General features: G+C 32.0%; 4 protein-coding genes and 1 long non-coding RNA gene across 7 annotated transcripts; 2 read left to right on the forward strand and 3 right to left on the reverse strand.

The window, feature by feature from the left end:
- The first annotated feature begins 20 nt into the window (after positions 1-20).
- Positions 21-3,275, forward strand: LOC132913096 (glycerol kinase-like). Of its 2 annotated transcripts, XM_060971067.1 has the most exons (10): positions 24-453; positions 769-1,027; positions 1,142-1,359; positions 1,434-1,646; positions 1,792-1,902; positions 1,973-2,229; positions 2,336-2,541; positions 2,653-2,790; positions 2,861-2,938; positions 3,007-3,275. In XM_060971067.1, the coding sequence occupies exons 1-10, from the start codon at positions 373-375 to the stop codon at positions 3,102-3,104; spliced, it is 1,659 nt and encodes a 552-aa protein (XP_060827050.1). In that variant the 5' UTR covers positions 24-372; the 3' UTR covers positions 3,105-3,275. The 2 variants fall into 2 exon arrangements, with proteins under 2 accessions (XP_060827051.1, XP_060827050.1); XM_060971068.1 differs by lacking the exons at positions 2,861-2,938; positions 3,007-3,275 and having other exon boundaries at positions 21-453; positions 2,649-2,788.
- Positions 708-1,066, reverse strand: LOC132913110 (uncharacterized). The gene is made up of 2 exons (XR_009659328.1): positions 927-1,066; positions 708-859 (listed from the first exon to the last, which is right to left on the reverse strand). It is a non-coding gene; the product is annotated as an uncharacterized LOC132913110 (long non-coding RNA).
- A 59-nt stretch (positions 3,276-3,334) lies between the features above and the next one.
- Positions 3,335-5,264, reverse strand: LOC132913106 (testis-specific serine/threonine-protein kinase 2-like). 2 transcript variants are annotated; one of them, XM_060971081.1, is made up of 5 exons: positions 4,841-5,264; positions 4,222-4,371; positions 3,878-4,151; positions 3,587-3,766; positions 3,335-3,516 (listed from the first exon to the last, which is right to left on the reverse strand). In XM_060971081.1, the coding sequence occupies exons 2-5, from the start codon at positions 4,356-4,358 to the stop codon at positions 3,358-3,360; spliced, it is 750 nt and encodes a 249-aa protein (XP_060827064.1). In that variant the 5' UTR covers positions 4,359-4,371; positions 4,841-5,264; the 3' UTR covers positions 3,335-3,357. The 2 variants fall into 2 exon arrangements, with proteins under 2 accessions (XP_060827064.1, XP_060827063.1); XM_060971080.1 differs by having other exon boundaries at positions 4,483-5,264.
- A 150-nt stretch (positions 5,265-5,414) lies between these two features.
- Positions 5,415-6,520, forward strand: LOC132913109 (RNA-binding protein 8A). Its single transcript, XM_060971085.1, has 4 exons — positions 5,415-5,632; positions 5,780-5,926; positions 6,069-6,330; positions 6,411-6,520. The coding sequence occupies exons 1-4, from the start codon at positions 5,572-5,574 to the stop codon at positions 6,439-6,441; spliced, it is 501 nt and encodes a 166-aa protein (XP_060827068.1). The 5' UTR covers positions 5,415-5,571; the 3' UTR covers positions 6,442-6,520.
- Positions 6,521-7,014: 494 nt separating this feature from the next.
- Positions 7,015-9,006, reverse strand: LOC132913103 (26S proteasome regulatory subunit 6A-B). Its single transcript, XM_060971077.1, has 3 exons — positions 8,777-9,006; positions 7,321-8,454; positions 7,015-7,248 (listed from the first exon to the last, which is right to left on the reverse strand). Exons 1-3 carry the CDS (start codon positions 8,816-8,818, stop codon positions 7,138-7,140), a joined length of 1,287 nt encoding a protein of 428 aa, XP_060827060.1. The 5' UTR covers positions 8,819-9,006; the 3' UTR covers positions 7,015-7,137.
- Between the last annotated feature and the right edge of the window lie 9,886 nt (positions 9,007-18,892).

The raw sequence follows: 18,892 nt of genomic DNA on the forward strand, positions 1-18,892 counted from the left end.
AAGATATTCTTTATGAGATATCTTAACCACCGATAGTTTTTAAATAGTAGTGCACCATTCTATGTTAAACATATCCATAAATGGAAACCGGTAATCAGTTTGTGAATGCGACATACATCAATGTATAAAAGTTGTTCTTTGACGAGAAAGCGATCGATGAAAAACTGTCAGCAACGTGCGGGTGGTTGAAAGCACTTATTTTTGTCGAATGATTCCTTCAGTTACCTAACCTTATAATGTCATATTAATCTGAAACCTTTCACTTGCTAATTTCACATTCATGATTGTGACACTTCATTTAAGTTGCCGGCTGATAGCGAATAAACAAAAACGTGTGATTACTAATAAACCGTTCGAGCAGTCTTTTATGAGATGAACAAAAATGAGTCGACAAGTAGATATGGACCCCTCGTCGGTGCAATCGATGAAGGGACAAGTAGTGCTAGATTTTTGGTATTAAAAATTTGATTATCATATAATTAAATTATTCTAGTGTAGTATCTCTAACGTAATAATAATTTATAATATTTGTGATAAACGAAGTAATATATCGTTTGGGTCGTAATATGCATTCTTATTATGTGTTATCATTATTGTATAATGAAAATTCGTCAAGACAAAATGCTTATTAAATCTATTTTTCCTAATATACTGAGAAACAGCTTGGTGATTAATTGATCCTTCCAAAAAATATAAATAACGCATCATTCTATATACATTCTTTATATTTTTATTAATGATTTACTAATGTATGCACCATTATTTTAGGTTTTTGCTGCGGATACTGCCGAAGTATTAACATATCATCAAGTCTCGATATCACAATCATGTCCAAAAGAAGGATGGGTCGAACAAGATCCTATAGAAATATTACAAGCAGTCAGGGAATGTCTTAATCAGACTATATTTAATTTGAGGCAACTTACCATTGATCCTAGTGATATAGTTGCAGTTGGTATAACAAACCAAAGAGAAACTACAATTGTATGGGACTCTATTACTGGAGAACCATTATACAATGCTATTGGTAATCATTGATTCAAGATTTTTTACATATTCTGTTTTCAATCATATATATCAATACCAACAAATCAATAACTAAATATTAAGAAAAATAAAATTTAAATTTACTATCTTATAGTATGGATGGATATGAGAACGACTTCAATTGTAGATGACATATTGAAAAAGATACGTAATCAAAATAAAAATTATTTGAAACCACTTTGTGGCTTACCGATTAGTCCATATTTTAGTGCTTTAAAATTAAAATGGTTACTAGAAAATGTGCCTCGTGTTCGTGAGGCTCTAGACCAAAAGCGTTGTCTGTTTGGTACAATTGATTCTTGGTTAATTTGGGTCAGTTCAATAATAATTGTTTATTGTGAAACATATTTTTATATGAAAAATGAAAGCATTTTATTTTTTTGTAGAACTTAACTGGAGGGACAAGTTTTGGTGTTCACGCCACTGATGTTACAAATGCTTCGAGGACGATGTTAATGAATATTACAACTTTAAAATGGGATCCAACATTGTTATCATTTTTTAATATACCTCCAGAAATTTTACCTGAAATCCGTAGTTCGTCAGAAATATATGGATATATACAAGATGATATTTTATCAGGAGTACCAATATCAGGAGTTAATATTTCTTATAATTAATATATTTATCAATAAAATAGTAATTTATATAGTAGTATATATTATATAGTATAGTAATTATATAGTAGTAGTAGTATAAGAGTAATTTATAGATATTTATACGTAAATATTTATACATACACAGTGTTTAGGTGATCAGCAGTCAGCGTTGGTAGGTCAAATGTGTTTACAAAAAGGACACGCAAAAAGCACTTATGGCACAGGTTGTTTTCTCTTATACAACACTGGAACTGCTGTAAGATTAATTTTAATATTTTTCAAAATATTTTCCTTCATACCTTGTATATCGATAAATTACTTTGAAGATTGTAGATTCGTCTCATGGATTATTGACAACAGTCGCCTATCAGTTAGGACCACAAGCAACACCGGTATATGCTCTTGAGGGATCAGTAGCTATAGCTGGTGCTGTTATTCAATGGCTGAAAGATAACCTTGGTATACTGTCTGATGTGAAAGAGTCTGAATCCCTTGTTGAACAAATTCCTACTGATAATCGCGTTACATTTGTGCCTGCATTTGCTGGATTATATGCTCCATATTGGAGAAAAGATGCAAGAAGGTAAATAACATTATAATTAAACATTATAATTATTCGTTAATATCAAATTAGAAACCTTAATTAATTTTGCTATCACATATCCTTTGCAAAGTATTTAATATTTCAGTGTTATATGTGGAATTACTGAAGACACTAATAGTACACATATTATAAAGGCAGCTTTGCAAGCCGTTTGTTTTCAGACAAGAGACATTTTAGAAGCTATGAAAGAGGACACAGGTTTAATTTTATCTAAATTGTTGGTAGATGGTGCTATGACTACCAATAATTTGTTAATGCAAATGCAAGCAGACATTTGTGGAATTCCAGTTGGTAAGTGGATTCATTTTTCATAAAGACTTTACCCTTTGCAATTAAAACAAATAAGAATAAAATATACGAGCAAAAGAAATACCTGATTAATTAAAAAATTTTATAAGAAAGTGAGGCCTTTAATGTGTGAAACTACTGCACTTGGAGTTGCAATTGCTGCAGGAAATGCAGATGGTATACGTAAATGGGATGTGAAAATAGACGCCGCTGTACCAAGCGATACCTTTCTACCTTCGATAACTGAGAATGGTAAGTTCAATATCTTTTCGAATTTTTGTCTCATTCAGTTTGTTAAAAATACGAATCATGTTTTATTTAGAACGAGATATATTATATTCTCAATGGAAAATGGCTATCGATCGTAGCTTAGGTTGGGAACCAGTAACTGATACCAACGGTATGTTTTCATCTTGGTCTCAAAATTTGATTTTGTTAATTTACTTGAAACGTTATGTTATTTTACAGACAATACAAAGAATATCCACAAAGCAACTGCTCCTGGTATTTTTGTGATAAGTACGATACTTTTGCTTATGATTGCCAAGTATCATTCTATGTTATGACTGAATGAGTACAATACTATGTACTGTATTTGTCTCAGATTATGCATTTAGGCAGGTCCTGTTTGCTAATAAATATTTGAACTATTATTTGATATTAACTATACTGGTCATATTAAACCTTGTAAGTATGAAGAATGAACTAAAGAACAAATACAAATAACAGTGCCATAATATTGTGATAATTTTAATATTAAACGAAATACGGAAAATTAAGAAAATGTCCTTTAGAGTTTGGAGATAAGAGACTTGGAATTTATTTCAAATAGCGGTATCGATTGCTGCTTTCATCTGAAATGCTGAAATTAGATGACCGAACGTCGATAACTGACGCTCCAATACCAGTCGCATGCCTTTTTGTTCCTTTGTTCTTTTCACTTGCTATTTTCTTTATATTCGGTATTATAGGAATATCCTTCGAAATTATATAAAATATATTACTAACCATTAGCACAACATATAAAACAAAGAATTTGAAATATTACTGTTAAAATGTCGCTAGTAGAGGTCTGGGTGGTAACAAGAGACGTTGCAAGCCAAACATCATTTCTTATATGATCAATATCCAATCGTATTCGTTGCGATACAAGTATTCGTGAGATAAGTGAACGACAAGCTTGAGACACGTTTGGTTCTTTAGGAAATATAACTTTATTTTGTACTTGCTATATCGTAAAAGAAAGAAAATGAAATAACATGGTAGAATTGTTACTTAAGCAAATAAAATTTTAAGTTAAACTAGATTCTATTACTTTCTCTTTAATGTACCTGGGTACCTTTAGAAGTTGGCTGTAATTTGTATCATCAAATGGTAGTCGACCATAAACCATTGCATAGAGTACTACTCCCATGGACCATACATCAGACAATTGAGGTAAATATGGAATACCCTTTAATATTTCTGGTGAAGCATAAGCATAGCTACCGCAGAAAGTTTCACTTAACGGAGCTATACCGTTCTTCGATTTCATTTGTCCACGTGCGAATCCAAAATCGGATAATTTGATATTGAAGTTCTGATCCATTAAAAGATTTTCGCATTTGATGTCTCTTAAATAAAATTATGTAGTTAAATGTGATATACGACATTTAATATTTTTTCCTTTTGTTAAAGTTTTACCTATGTACAACACCACGTCCATGACAATAATCGATAGCTTCTAATAATTGCCGAAACCATCGACGGCTACGGAATTCATCGATAAATGTATCACGCCTTATCATATCCAATAAACTACCGCATTGAGCATATTCCATAATTATATAAACACTAAATGTTAAGTATTTATATGGATTATATATATATGACCAGTGAAAAATATGAGACACAATTATGTTTTTAAATAATATAATGATAACATAAAAAAAAACGTTAACTAACCGGTGAGTTGTTTCGATTGCTTGAAGAAAACGAATTAGATTTGGATGTTTTAAACCTTTAACAACTTCTATCTCACGAGGCAAAAATTTTTTTAAATAATCGCCGGGTGCTTGAAACTTTGAAACAATTTTTACTGCTACTTGGCAATCATGCCGATTAGATTTGGCAATCTTCCATTACAATTTTTTTTTATCAATAATTTACTAGTTATTTAATATTGACTTTTTTAATATCAATAAATGGTTTACATAACATACTTTTACAGTGGCATATGAACCGGTACCTATTGTTTTACCAAGAGTGTATCCATGTGATTCGAGAATAGTTAATTTCTTTTCTAATTTTTCGTCATTTTTACATTCCACGGCTTTTAATAAGGATTTCGGAGAGTTATTTGTTATTGGTGCAGTTGCCATGTTATGCGTAAACAATTACTGTACTATATTATAAATTCAAATAATTACTATGAACACATTATTATGCTATTTTCTTTGTGTTTTTACGTCGGTTTCAATACACGCAACGACATCATTTTACTTGTTGAGTTACATGTTTTAATGGATTTTTTAAGGAAAATTTGTATTCCATAATTTGTCAGTTTGAATGCTAATGGACTGAAATTTGGCATGATGCTCATCCTATATATATCCAGTATAGCAAACATTTGAAATACGATTGTTATTGATATCACGATGATTTTATGAAAAATATTATAAAATAATATTTTTTATAGTTCATAGATTTATGAGTTTCATCATAAGCAATTTTTAGAAGATTACTACATATAGTTTATAAAATAGTCGTATCTTATTATCAACAGTCTAATTTTTTTCAAAATAAAAAATCAAAATTAGGGATATTTATATCTTGCATAAATTGTTTAAGGACGATGTTTTCTAAATGATAGAAATAAAAACTGATAAGAACATACATCTAGAAGCTAGATACTGTGTACTTAGTGATTGTTGACTACTGTGTCTAACGTGAGTCGTGAATCATCGTGATTTGTATCCATTATATGGTGGTAAATACGGTGATACGGTATTTGATTAAGGTTACTATTGAAAGAAAACATATAACAATTTAATTATGGCAGATGTGTTGGATATTGATAATGCAGAAGAGTTTGAAGTCGATGATGAAGGCGATCGTAAGTTTAATATTTTATCATAAGTTATACATAAGCGTGTGATGTGTTATAACCTCTTTACTTCGTGATTTCGTTTAATATGATTTAAGTATATCTTTATAGTAATAAATAATAATTTTTGATAATATTTCTGCTTTCATTTATTAGAGGGTATTGCACGTTTAAAAGAAAAGGCGAAAAGGAGAAAAGGTAGAGGACATGGTGCAGAATTGGTGTCCACTCGTGATGATGTTGGTCATTATGAATCAATGAACATCGTTGAGGAAGACGATGATGAACCAGGTCCACAAAGATGTAAGGAAACATTTTAAATACTTCATATTTAACAGAATACTTGTATAATTTGCAAATAAAAAGCTACTATCATAATAAAAAATAATAAAAGTGAAACTATTAAACATTTAATTTTGAGATATTTATAGAAAATTTATTATAGCTGTAGAAGGATGGATTTTATTTATAAATTCAGTACACGAAGAAGCACAGGAGGATGACATTCAAGATAAATTTTCAGAATTTGGACAAATAAAAAATTTACATTTAAATTTGGATAGAAGAACGGGTTTCTTGAAAGGATATGCTTTGGTAGAATATGAAACATTTAAAGAAGCTCAAGCAGCAAAAGATGCTTTAAATGGGACAGAAATCTTGGGTCAACCTATTTCAGTTGATTGGTGTTTTGTAAAGGGACCGAAGAAGTAAATATTTATTAAATAATTTAGTATAAAAATATTTATTAAATTTAAATTTGACTGATAAATTAATTTTTTTATTACAGAATTAAGAAGAGGAGTCATAGGAGACGATGAAAAAGAAGATTATCAAGAAAGATTTTTATTTCTCTTATGTATGACTACTTTGAATAAAAATTGTTTTGTACTTGACAAATATTGTAAAGACATAAAATATTATAAATATAATTTCCAGAAAATTTCATAAATTGTAGAAGTTCTATCCATTTATAATTAGCATATTGAAAAGGATTCAACTTGGATTTATAAAAATAGGAGCTTATACAATTTAAACATATATATATTTATTTAATATAAATATTGCCAGTAACCAAACTTTTAGTATTGTACATAAAATTTATGAATTACAGTAGCAGATAATTAAAATGACAAATGTAATTTTGTTTTTCCATTTTTAGCAAGCATTTTTAAATTTATAAATCGAAAGTTAACTATATAGGGTGGCTCAGCTAAATCTACCTTATTTACTGTTGTATTAAAAAGCTTGTCAGGACAAAGTTGTAGTATTTCAAGGATGTCGAACTATAACATTGTCCTCAGAAGTGTTTTCATAGAACAATAAATATGAAAGTTATTTGGGTGATCCTATTTAGCTGGGCTTTCCTATATATATAAAAACATCCACAGGAATTTTAACATGCTCGTATTGAGCCGTTTATTTAACGAACGAGGCTATTTTGTTATTGACATTTAATTTCGTTTATAGTCTCTATAGTCATTTATTATAGAATGTAACTTAATAAATAAAGCACATTAGGCATAATAGTTGAGATTGGCTTTCTTCTTTGCTTGAACTTCATTAATAGCTTCCATTAAATCTTCATGTGTAACTGCTGTTGCATTGCGTCTTAATGCTATCATACCCTATAAAAAATAAAGAAAAATTGATTAATGTCTGAATTATATTATTACTATCAAATATCATAATATATGTACCGCTTCAACGCAAACGGCTTTACATTGAGCGCCATTAAAATCATCGGTAGATCTTGATAATTCTTCAAAATTGACGTCCGGAGACATATTCATTTTTCGCGAATGAATTTGCATTATACGAGCTCTAGCTTCTTCATTTGGATGCGGAAATTCTATTTTTCTATCCAAACGACCGGATCTCAGTAAAGCTGGATCTAAGATATCTACCCTATTTGTAGCTGCTATTACTTTAATATCTGCAGTAGAACTAAATCCATCTAATTGGTTTAATAATTCCAACATAGTACGTTGCACTTCTCTGTCACCAGCTTTTTCAGAATCAAAACGTTTTGTTCCAATTGCATCCAATTCATCTATGAAAATAATTGCTGGTGCCTTCTCTTTTGCAAGTGAAAATGCATCTCTTACTAATTTTGCACCATCTCCGATAAACATTTGAACTAGTTGGGGACCGGCTAATTTTAAAAAAGTAGATTTTGTTTGTGCAGCACAAGCTCTAGCTAATAAAGTTTTACCAGTTCCTGGTGGCCCATACAATAATACACCTTTGGGAGGTTGAATACCAAGATTTTCAAATTTCTCTTTGTGTGTCATAGGTAAAACAACAGCTTCTATCAATTCTTGAATTTGTTTGTCCAAGCCACCAATATCTGAATATTGTTCCGTAGGTCTTTCATCCACTTCCATAGCCTTCACTCTTGCATCATATTCAGCAGGTAATGTTTCAAGGACAAGATAGCTATCTTTATTGACACCAACTAAATCACCAGGTTTCAAAGCTTCCGCATCAACCAATCCAATTACAGGTAGAAAATATGTTTGACGAGTAGAAGTTTTAATAACTGCACATTTGCCTTTCCTTTGTGCATCTAAATCAACAACCGCACCATCTTCTTCTCCCATATTTTGGGGGTCCACATCTAGCAACTCTATAACATTAGATACTAAATATGGCAAAGTTTTATTTACTTTAATTTTTTCTGTATTCTCTTTAATTTTGTCATTCTGTGCCTGAAGTTCATGAGAAATACGCATTACTTCGCTTTTCATAATTTTGATTTCATTGTCTAATAAACGTGTACGGGATACAATTTCATCTGTAGACATTCTCCAAACATCTTCACCCAAAGCTTCCTATAAGAACAATTATGAAAATATTCTTTATTTACCATATATAATTAACTTGATTTTAGATTGCAAGTACTTTTAGAAATAAATTTATAATAGCTTTTTAATATTTATTGGCTGAAATTTTTGAATATAAATAAAAAATGATTGTATTTTTTTCTTGTTTTACAAATATTTTAATAATTGTAATAAATCTAATTTATATCAAATCTTATATGTTAAATACTATACGAATCATATCATATAAAAAGTATATGATTCTGGAAAATAATTTAGATATGCTTGTCATTCCACCTTAACCTATATGAAGTAAATTTGCGATCTATACCTCTCCATCCTCCCAGAGAGATTTATCCTCAAGGGTAGCCATTTAGTTTAATAAATTTATTATTTTTAAAACGATAAAAGTTTAAAATCTTTTATAAATTGATGCGATATGCAAAGTTTACTGAATTATGAAATTCACTAACCACTTCCACTCAGTTCATAAGTATCTACAATCTACATATATGTAATATAAGCAAAAAATCAGCTAAAAAATGCACACTAAGAATAGGGGCCTCTAGCAGGTAGCGGCTGAACTATATGCACATTTTCTGGCGCTCTTGATGGGAGAAACATACATATGCACGACGAGAAGGAAAATGTACATTCGTACCGACGACTAGTAAAAGGTAAGGACAAAAAAACATAAATTGTTTAAAAGTTTAAATAAATATTACAGATAAATTGTTCTTTTTATTGTAATGATTACGGAAAAGCCACTTTGAGATCATCTTGAAAATGATTATATAATACGATAAAAATGAGATTATTTATTGAAAAATAATTATATAAGATGTATTTAGAAAGAATTTCAACAAATCCTAATAGTTTAACAGCATTTTACAATCTTGTTATTTTATATTAGGAGATAATCATAAAATAAATGACTATTTTGACCGATAAGTCTTTTGCTCTCGAATTTTCTCAGAAAATTGCTCCGTTTTCAGAAATTTCAAAATGTTTCAAATATCTCTTATATTATTTTACTCTCTTAATACTTTTAAGTATTTACCAATTTTCTTGAACGTTTCTTAAATAACTTGTTCTTTAAACTTGCGAGAATTAGAAAGAATTTTGAGGTTCATGGCTGTTGGAAGAATTTAAAACGATTAAACGTTTTGTTCACTTACAAACTAAGTATATTTTAGTTATTCAATTCAATTTACAAGTTTACAATAATTGTACAATTGTACGATATGTTTATAATTTTCTGTATAATAATTTGTGTAATTGTGTCAATTTAAATTAATTTGATTCCGTTACTCGACTAATGGAGCTAAAACAACTCCTCTTATGTGAAAATAACATATTTACAAAACTTGTAAGTGCTCGTGATACGGCGCAGTGTTCTGCCGCTCATTTTCGAATTGCCAATTCACCATTAATCATAAAATAGTAAGCACTTGCTTTCTGGTCAGCTCTATATGGTTCAGTACGAAGTATTCACATTTCCTCTGTCGCCATACATTCGTACTTTTTCCCACCAAAACATAACGTGCACCAAACAGAGGGATATATGTATAGTTCTGCCGTTTAACCGTTAGAGGCAGTAATTCGTGAAGCCTATTTTTGTCTGAATTTTTCCCATGCTCTTTGGCTTCCTATTCATCTCTGATGCCTTGAGATTCTTTCTATGTTGATGACGTTTCTATGTTTTCTTAATCTATGCTTCAATAAAAGAAGAAAAATTCTTTTTTAAGAATATTTCTACTGTTTTTCGAAGGAACATGAAGGACGACAAATACTGATATAAAATAAAGTATTTATCACTTTATATTATTGTATAGCAATATAGGTAAGAGGAATTTAATACTTTTCTATACGGAGTAACGAGATGCATCGACCAACGAATAAAGAAATGTAATTCTATTAAAAAAAACATTGTCCTGCATGTATTCACCTGCAAAGAAACTAATAACATCAAATTGTGTCCTTTTCGGCGTCATTCAACTCTTGTTTGAATGTTTCTTTCATACAGCGAACAATTTTGTAATAATTTAAAATCGTGAAGTTAGGTGTTTTATTCTATTTAAGTCAGACCACCATACGTGCTAGGGAATAATTCTCTGTTTACTTATTAATATCGCGTTATTTACTTTGATCTAACCGCGAAATGCAGATATATTGTCCATAATGTTAATGGAAAAGCCAATGGAATTTTAATAATATTTTTCAAGAGAATGGTTGAAGTACCATCTATGATTCCTGTGATAAATTTGGTTCTCGTGATAAGTAGAATACGATGCAATCGAAAAAAAATTTGATCTTGAATTTCAAGAAATTTTTTTCAACAGATTCTCACCGACCCGAAGGTATAGAATTGGCCTATGTCAGTGACGACAAAATATATTATTCTCTTCTGGATGTTTTTCTAAAAATTTATTATAATTTACTTATTTGTGAAACCTAGATATTTCTATTTAGAAGATAACAAGATGGACGAGCTGTAGAATATCATCTTTTTTATTTTTTTATTCCATCTAGAAATTTTGGGAATTATCGATAGACCTGAGTCATCTGATCCTTTTACCATTATTTTATCTCAAACTCATAATTATTATCTTTATGTTTTTTTATATATTAATCAATTTTTTAAAATAGAATTAAATTATGACACGGACATTAAATTTCTAAGCACAGGTATCCGTCATAATTTTTACGTATATATTTCTCACTATTTCAAAGGTTGATTAAGGAAGCTTTCAATTTATTGGTTACAATTATTTATTTTCAGTTGTCCTCTGCGGCTTCAATACATGAAATACTTGATATACAATGATCCAATAATGTTCATTAAATACGAAGTACGAAACCTATCTACGCTAAATTCGTCTACGATCGATATCTTTTGCCGTATATCGTCGATATAAATGAAACGTTCGGTAATAAATTATCGCAGGTAGGTAAGCGTTTTTTTCTTTTAATTCTCAATATTCTTTTTCATTCTCTCTCTCTCTCTCTCTCTCTCTCTTTCTTTCATTCTCAACTATTACGCAATTTCACACATAGCAGCTTAAAGCGTAAAACCGAACCTACCATGGATAAAACAAACCTCTTTCTATTAAAAAAATCTACAATAGAAATCTCATATCTCAAATCCTGCGGCTGTTTCTCCGACCGCTCGCGTCCTTATTACAAATTAATCTTTCAACGAGGAAATATTAAGCATCGTTGGGAAGACCGTATGAACTACGAAGGCGTGTGTTCAGACGAAATTATACGAAGTATTCTATAATTCGCAAGTTTTCGTCGTCTTTGAACGATCTATTTCGCTAAAAAGTCACGGCAAAGAACGAAACGAATGCGACGCCGTTTGAAAAATTTACCCCACATCGTGCTAGGACCATTTTATTCTTTTCTTTGTCTTTTTTTTTTTTGTTTTTTGTTTTGGTGACAATCACAGCCCCACGTTGAACAGTCGAATGAAGAGAAGAGAAAGAAATTAGCGGAGAATCGATAATACCTTTTTTTTAATGGCATTCGATTTCTCAACCCTGCTAATTTGATAATCGAACCGAGCCGTATAATTCAGTGATTGAATGATCGCATTATTATAGGTTCTTAAATTGATCGAATTTCACGACTTAAATTCCTGATGCGATGAATCGTTAGAACTGGGAAAATTAACTGTTAAATGAGCTCGATCCATTATTTCTTTAATCTATTTTAGAATTGAGTTGGAATATTCTATTCGCATTAAATAGACGATACAGATTCTTATTATTCGATTCTCACCGCAGACTATACAGAGACGAACTGGAAGAATGGTAGATAATATTGATTGAAAGAAGTAATTGAAATAATATAATATTTATATCATATCTTCGTTGTTGTTAGTGACAGAAATATTATTCTTTTCACTTTCTTCAAATAAAGTATAGAGAATAAACTATATGAAAATATGAATATTTAGTCATTCGGTTAAATCTTCCTACTAAATTGAACACTGGAGGTCTTACTATATATCGGTAAAAGAAGAAAAAATTGTTAATTAATTGTAAGTAAACTAAACATCAGCTGTTTCGTGTAGGCAACAAATGAATCAATTTGACAACTTCCCGTTGTCTCTGTTTCCTCTAATTATTCCTTCGTCCACCCCTGAATCATATTGATCAAAAATTCACTTCGTCGACGTAAGATTAGAGATTGACTCGCGAGACATAGGACTACGACACCCTGCTTAAAGATATACACCGGTATAGATATCAAAAAGAAAGATTCTTCATGAAAAAGTCGTCGAAACATAAGTTTATCCTTTTTTCTTTCTGAAATGGGTGATCAGATTCGTCACGAGCTGGGGTGAAAACAACGGCGTGCCCTCTTCGATTCTTCGTTACCCTTTCAACATATGCGATTTGCGCGAATGCTTGACGTTAGATTGTCATATAAACGTTCAAATGCATGTGATTTTCTTCTTGTCTTTGAACACGATCGAGTAGAAAAATGGCACAAAAGAATGGAAACTTAAAAAGTTAAAATAGCGAATGTAGTAAATTATTTCTATATAACAAAAGAAAAAGAAGCGATACGTAGTTGCAATTTGTTAAAAAATGGCATAAGTTTCCATTGAAATATTTATCGGAATAACACACGACCCGAGTTACATGTAATTTTCAAATATTATCACCGCTTGCCGCGATTAACGTCATATACGCTTGTCGAGGGGCTCGAAGTGAACACTCGGTATGAAAATGATTAGGCAAATATTGAAACATCCGAAAAGTACGTCACACGATTTTTTTCTTTCTTGTTAAAAGCGTTACAAGGAGAGAAGAAATTCTATACGACTACGGCTTCGTGCACATGTACTTCGTGTTCTCAATTGACCGTCTAATGGATACTGAATTTTTGTCAATCCCGAGAGAAGTAACGTTAACAGCTACGTATACATATGTATATACATATACGTATATTTTTTATTTTTTTATTTCTTTTCCTTTCTTCCTTTTTGCTTGTAAATCGTGTTGCGCAACACATGTTCGACGACTTTAATCGCAGAAATTGCAATTGTGTTTTAACATCGATCAGTCGCAATAATAAAATGTAGAAAAATCTATATTTTATCTTCTCGCACTGAGTCCACGCGTTGTATAATAATACCTTTGTTCTTTTTTCTTTAAACGTTAAATAGTTACGCATAAAATTGAATAAAGATAAAGCTTACGACTTATTTTTGGTGTTTTTGCGCGCGCGTTTTTTCTTTTTCCTTTTTCTCTTTCAATTATAGATTAAGAATCAAATCTGTCAAGATACATCAAGTAAAGACAGATTTAACTACCGAACGAACTCTATTCAATGATCTATCGATGTTTTTTGTAGATATATTAATTACTACAAGCTCATAATATACACGTATAGTATATATACTGGAAGAGAGCTTTCGAGTGAATTTATGAAATACGTTATACAAAGAGTTACAATTAAAAACAGAGGATCGAATAGTATGTCTTATTTGCTTCTTTTTCTTTACATTAATTAATGTCCGCGTTACTGATATATTATCTTTTTATGATTACAATATACGGTCAAAAATTCAGTAGTATCTGGTATGTAGTTTTTTATGTGGGGAGTTGCAAGTGAGCGAGAAGCAAATTTCAGAAATTAAAAAGTTAGCGTTGTTGGCGCAACATCACCGATTCCCTTTCTTTTCACCTCCCTCCCTTTTTTTTAAAAGACTATGAACTATATTTCAACATTTTTTCCGAATTCTTATTAATACATTAACATACTGACAATTATGATGGAACGATAGCTATAGTTATACCTGGTTTATATGTATATCAAATTATTTAGAAAAAAAATTATTTCTATAATACTAAAGTAATACCTATACGTTTAAATTTATCTTTTTTATTAGACATTTAATATATCAATTGCTATATTCTATGTTGGTTTAAAAGACTATTTTGTACTTTGTTATAAAATTACGTGAAGCTCTTTTACATTTTTCTTTTGTAATATTCAAACCATTAAAACTCCAATTAAAAGAAACACGCTTGTCATATTTGTACTCATTGTTCAAAGAAAACTACTAAATATTATTAAATGCTCACAAAAATAATAGTCAAATCGTATATTACATTTCTTCACATTTTTTCATATAGTTCATAATTTCTTAAGGAAGGAGAAAGAAATAGCACGATCGTCGCATCAATAACACTGACTTTACTTTCACGTCGTCTACGATCAAGCAATCGTTCGACTCGACAAAAATTGTCTTATTCGACCAGAGAAATATCAAAAATTCCTGGGGAGTCTTAGATCGTTTACGATCTTAACATCGCTCGGAAATTCAATTACGTCGCGATTGAATAACGTCAAAAAAATATAGACATGTTCCTGTTATCAAGTGCGCACGTTCTATTAGAATCTCAAACATTTGCTAGAACAAACGTGAAAGTAATTACCCGAAATTATTGTCATCGATATTTATCTAAAATCTGACTAACGTAGGACCAACAGATCAGAATGACCGATGTACGAAGCGTGATATCTACATCGTCTGCTCGATCGTTAAAAAATGGAAAGACTAAGATTGTAGAATCGATTGTTCGCATTTAAATGCGATTGTCTAGTAACCTAGTGACTTTTGTATTAATAATTATTTAAATATTCACTTGGTTAATAGTTTGGATGCAATCGTGATCGATCGAATACTCGGAGAATGATGTACCGGTTATCTAGAAAGTTTGTAATCGTCTCTTTCAGTTGGAGTTTTAATACATCGAAATGAGTAAGAAAATGTTTTTTACTTCTTTAAAAATCGGTACGATCTTTCCGGACAAATAAAACATACCAACATAGATTTGAATCGGGAATACGCTAACGGACAAATTTATGGAAAATAGATTCAAATAAAAATAAAAATAAAAGATCTCAAGGAATTTATAAAATAGAAAATTGTGCGACAAATTAGGTATAAATGGACAACTTTTACCTGTTCTCTTTTTAGAGTTATACTAATGGATCGATTAATTGAAAAGACGAAGAAACAACTCGGACAAACAAAACATGCGAATATCTGATCGTTCACTTTTTAAATCTACGAATCACGTTTTTCTTCGTTTCAGATGCTTGTCACAAGGCTACTTGGTTTTCTCATACCGGCTTTCACTCATATTATCTTTCAGTTTCTTTTTTCTTTTGTCGTTTTCTTTTCAAGAAAAACAGGACACAATGAAATATCAATCATCGATAATATTACACCACAGGCACGAAATAGTCCAACTAACAGCAATCGTCGGTATTTAGTATTTAGTATTTACGTAATGGTACATATTATGCGTATTATGTATATATAGATTGACATTACAATTTGCACTATGTACATCGTTCGTTGCCAGTTTTATGTTCTGTTTTCCTGTTTCTGTCGAGAGCATAAAACAGTTACAAAACGAACGTCGTACAGGATGTAAATAAGTACATACGTATGTATTTTGCGTATACAGGCGTGACACGCGCGCGTGTGGTTTCCAGTAAAAACGTGTTAACATTTAGAAGAAGATAGGCACAATCGATGGGAACGATGAGCTCCGGAAAAATGTGTCTCGCGCGTTGCTTCGTGTGACAATCGTTGTTTTCGTCAACGAATTCGATCGAACCAAATCTAAAGACGATTAACGAATACCTCGTTTCTCCTTTCCTATCAGCTTTTCTCGCCGATTTTTTATTTTTTTCTAAGATGTTGAATTTATTTTAATTTACATATATGCCGACAAACTGGGATTGATCGATGATCGAAACGCAGATAACACCTAAATACAATATCGTTTATCCACGAGTAGAAACTTTTCCTTCTTAGGGAGGTATCTAAGCTACGAATTGAGGTAGAATTACATATGGATACATAGAATAGAATTGCAAATTCGAGACAATGTATAAGTACACGGGGGTGGGGAGAGAGAGAGACTAATGAGACGTTCAAACAGCGATGAACGAAAAGGGTTCGTCAATTGTTTCTGGAATACGAATGCCAAGCTTCTAGAATATACCATAGTGTCACAACTGTGAATGCTAGCCATATAATCATTATTGTTGCTGTTAATATACTTAACGATATTATCGATACACGTTACACTTATCAACTGACCTCTATACAACAACTAGAATTTCGATCAACTATATGTTTACTATCACCATTGGTATTAATGTTAATATACGACGAGAACTCCACTTCAGATAGGAAACAACGAAGCCGATCCAACGCAAAACTGTGTTATCAGATCTCGAATGAACGTACTATCGAAGATCATCGTTTCGAATAATCTTAATGTAGAAACCGAATTCATGAGAGATAAAGATATATCTATACTCTGAAATCTGTTGGATTTCTAATAGAAACACAATAGAAGTATAGAAAGAGATACAAGGTATATGTATACGTATAACGAAAGTTGGTCTTTAGTTGGGGTAATTCGGCTAGAGATGGACGTTGCCCAGAAGAGAGAGACCGCAGATGACTTTGCAAATTCGCAACTAAAGAAGTAAAGTCTCGACAGAAATTCGTTCTGTCCTCTAAATATTTTGGATACCCTTGCATATTTTCTTCGCGCAAAACGTATGGATCCAATGTTGCGTCTAAGTTCAATTCTACTTGTCAAAGATCAGTGTGCGTGAAACATATTCCTTGGATAGTAAGGACTACAACATTCGGTCGAACTTTAAAGATATAACTAACGGTGGGATTATTTGAAAAGATTCAGATCAAAATCGAACTGCTTTCCTTGAAAGCCTTGTATGTACGGTAACTCGATCGACAAAACACCTTCATATCGAAGGGAAAGTTTAGTTTCCTCGACCTGAGACCTAAGACCTGAGACCTGACGATAGAGCTCCGAGAATAGTTTCTGATTATCAACGATATCTATGATTCACACTAACTTGATTCGATAATGAGATGATTAACTGAACGCTTACGCGGAAACTCGCTTCTCGGTTTCCCCTTATAAAATATTTGTGCTGTTTTATAGAAAAGAAACTTAAGCTTACCCCCTTAACAACTGATCGAGCTCTATCATTATCATATACTCTAAAAGACCGCGGATAACGTATAATACAGAGTTTGTACAAATGCGTCGCGTACGTGTGTTACAACTTATAACAAGTCGGTTATTATATTCCTGCGAGGTTACGCGTACGCAATACGAGAACGCGGATTCGCGTAATTACACTCTAGGAACATCTCGAGGATCTATCAACGAATTCTCATCGATCGGAGGCTTCGTCGATATCGCATGCGTCTCGTTCGCCTACGATCGCTCCGAATCCTTGTCGATTCCAACGTTACATCGATCATATTTTCAACCTCTTTTGATCGGTGAAGTAAAGTCGATCGATATTTCCGTAAACAGAGTACATTAATATCGTTTCAAATTATCGCGATTACATTCGTATCTGGAATATAGCACGACTTTGCATCATCGACATCTACGACCCGTTTCTCTTCATAAACTCCTGTGATCGGTCACATTCTTTGTGCCAACTCTGTATAATACATACAGAATCGATCTTCTATATATATATTTGTAAGTACGAGAAATGCATGACTGGTCGACATTTAGCTCGCGTATAACTTATGGTTCTATGTACAATCGATTTTTACGTTTTAGTCGCCTGTCGAATGCAACGTTACTAATGCTAATGCTAATCGTCAAAATCGTTACTTCCGTGGCAGAACGACTCGTTCATTTTTAAATCTCTTTGGGCTTGGCTTCGTCTGGTTCGTTGAGAGGAAGCTCGTTTAACGTCGTTCTGTGGTCTGTATTTATGAATACGCATAGAGATTGGTGGAAGATGACAGGAACGGGTTCTGGCTGTTAATCGGATCCAATGAAACTCTGAGCAACGATTCGTGTCCGCGTCTTCCAATTTCTAATGTCGACTTTCATAGCGTACAAAGAACGCATAGGACGATATGTCGGATCAATATTTATACGGTACAGCGTCACTGTATATAATCGTAATGCATAATGTTCACTGTGGATAGAAATTTGTTGGACCGTCAATTGATAAAATAAAAAAACGTAGCGAACGTTGCTCGTGCACAGTCATCGATCGCGATGAATCTTGTACATTTCGGTCCGCGTCAGGTCAAACCCCAAAGTCAGACCCCAAAGTCGAATCTTGATTATTTTCCGTTTCTCTGACGAGAGGGAATGAACAAACGTTTCGTTAGCGGTTTCAAAGACGACTCTGCGTGGAAGTATTACAATTACGAACACGATTTTCATTTGTGACATCTTCGTCGAGGCGGTTGGCTCGGCTTGACTCGACTCGACCTGATCAAATGTTAATTTCGACACGAAACACGCGTTTTTAGAAGAATGAAGAAATACGTTGACACATATAGGGTTTGATCGAGTGGAGCAATCGATTCGTTTTAAGTTAACGGAGCTCGAGC

This window comes from Bombus pascuorum, chromosome 13 (genome assembly GCF_905332965.1).
Source record: "Bombus pascuorum chromosome 13, iyBomPasc1.1, whole genome shotgun sequence".
In the NCBI taxonomy this organism is placed as follows: Eukaryota; Metazoa; Arthropoda; class Insecta; order Hymenoptera; family Apidae; genus Bombus; species Bombus pascuorum.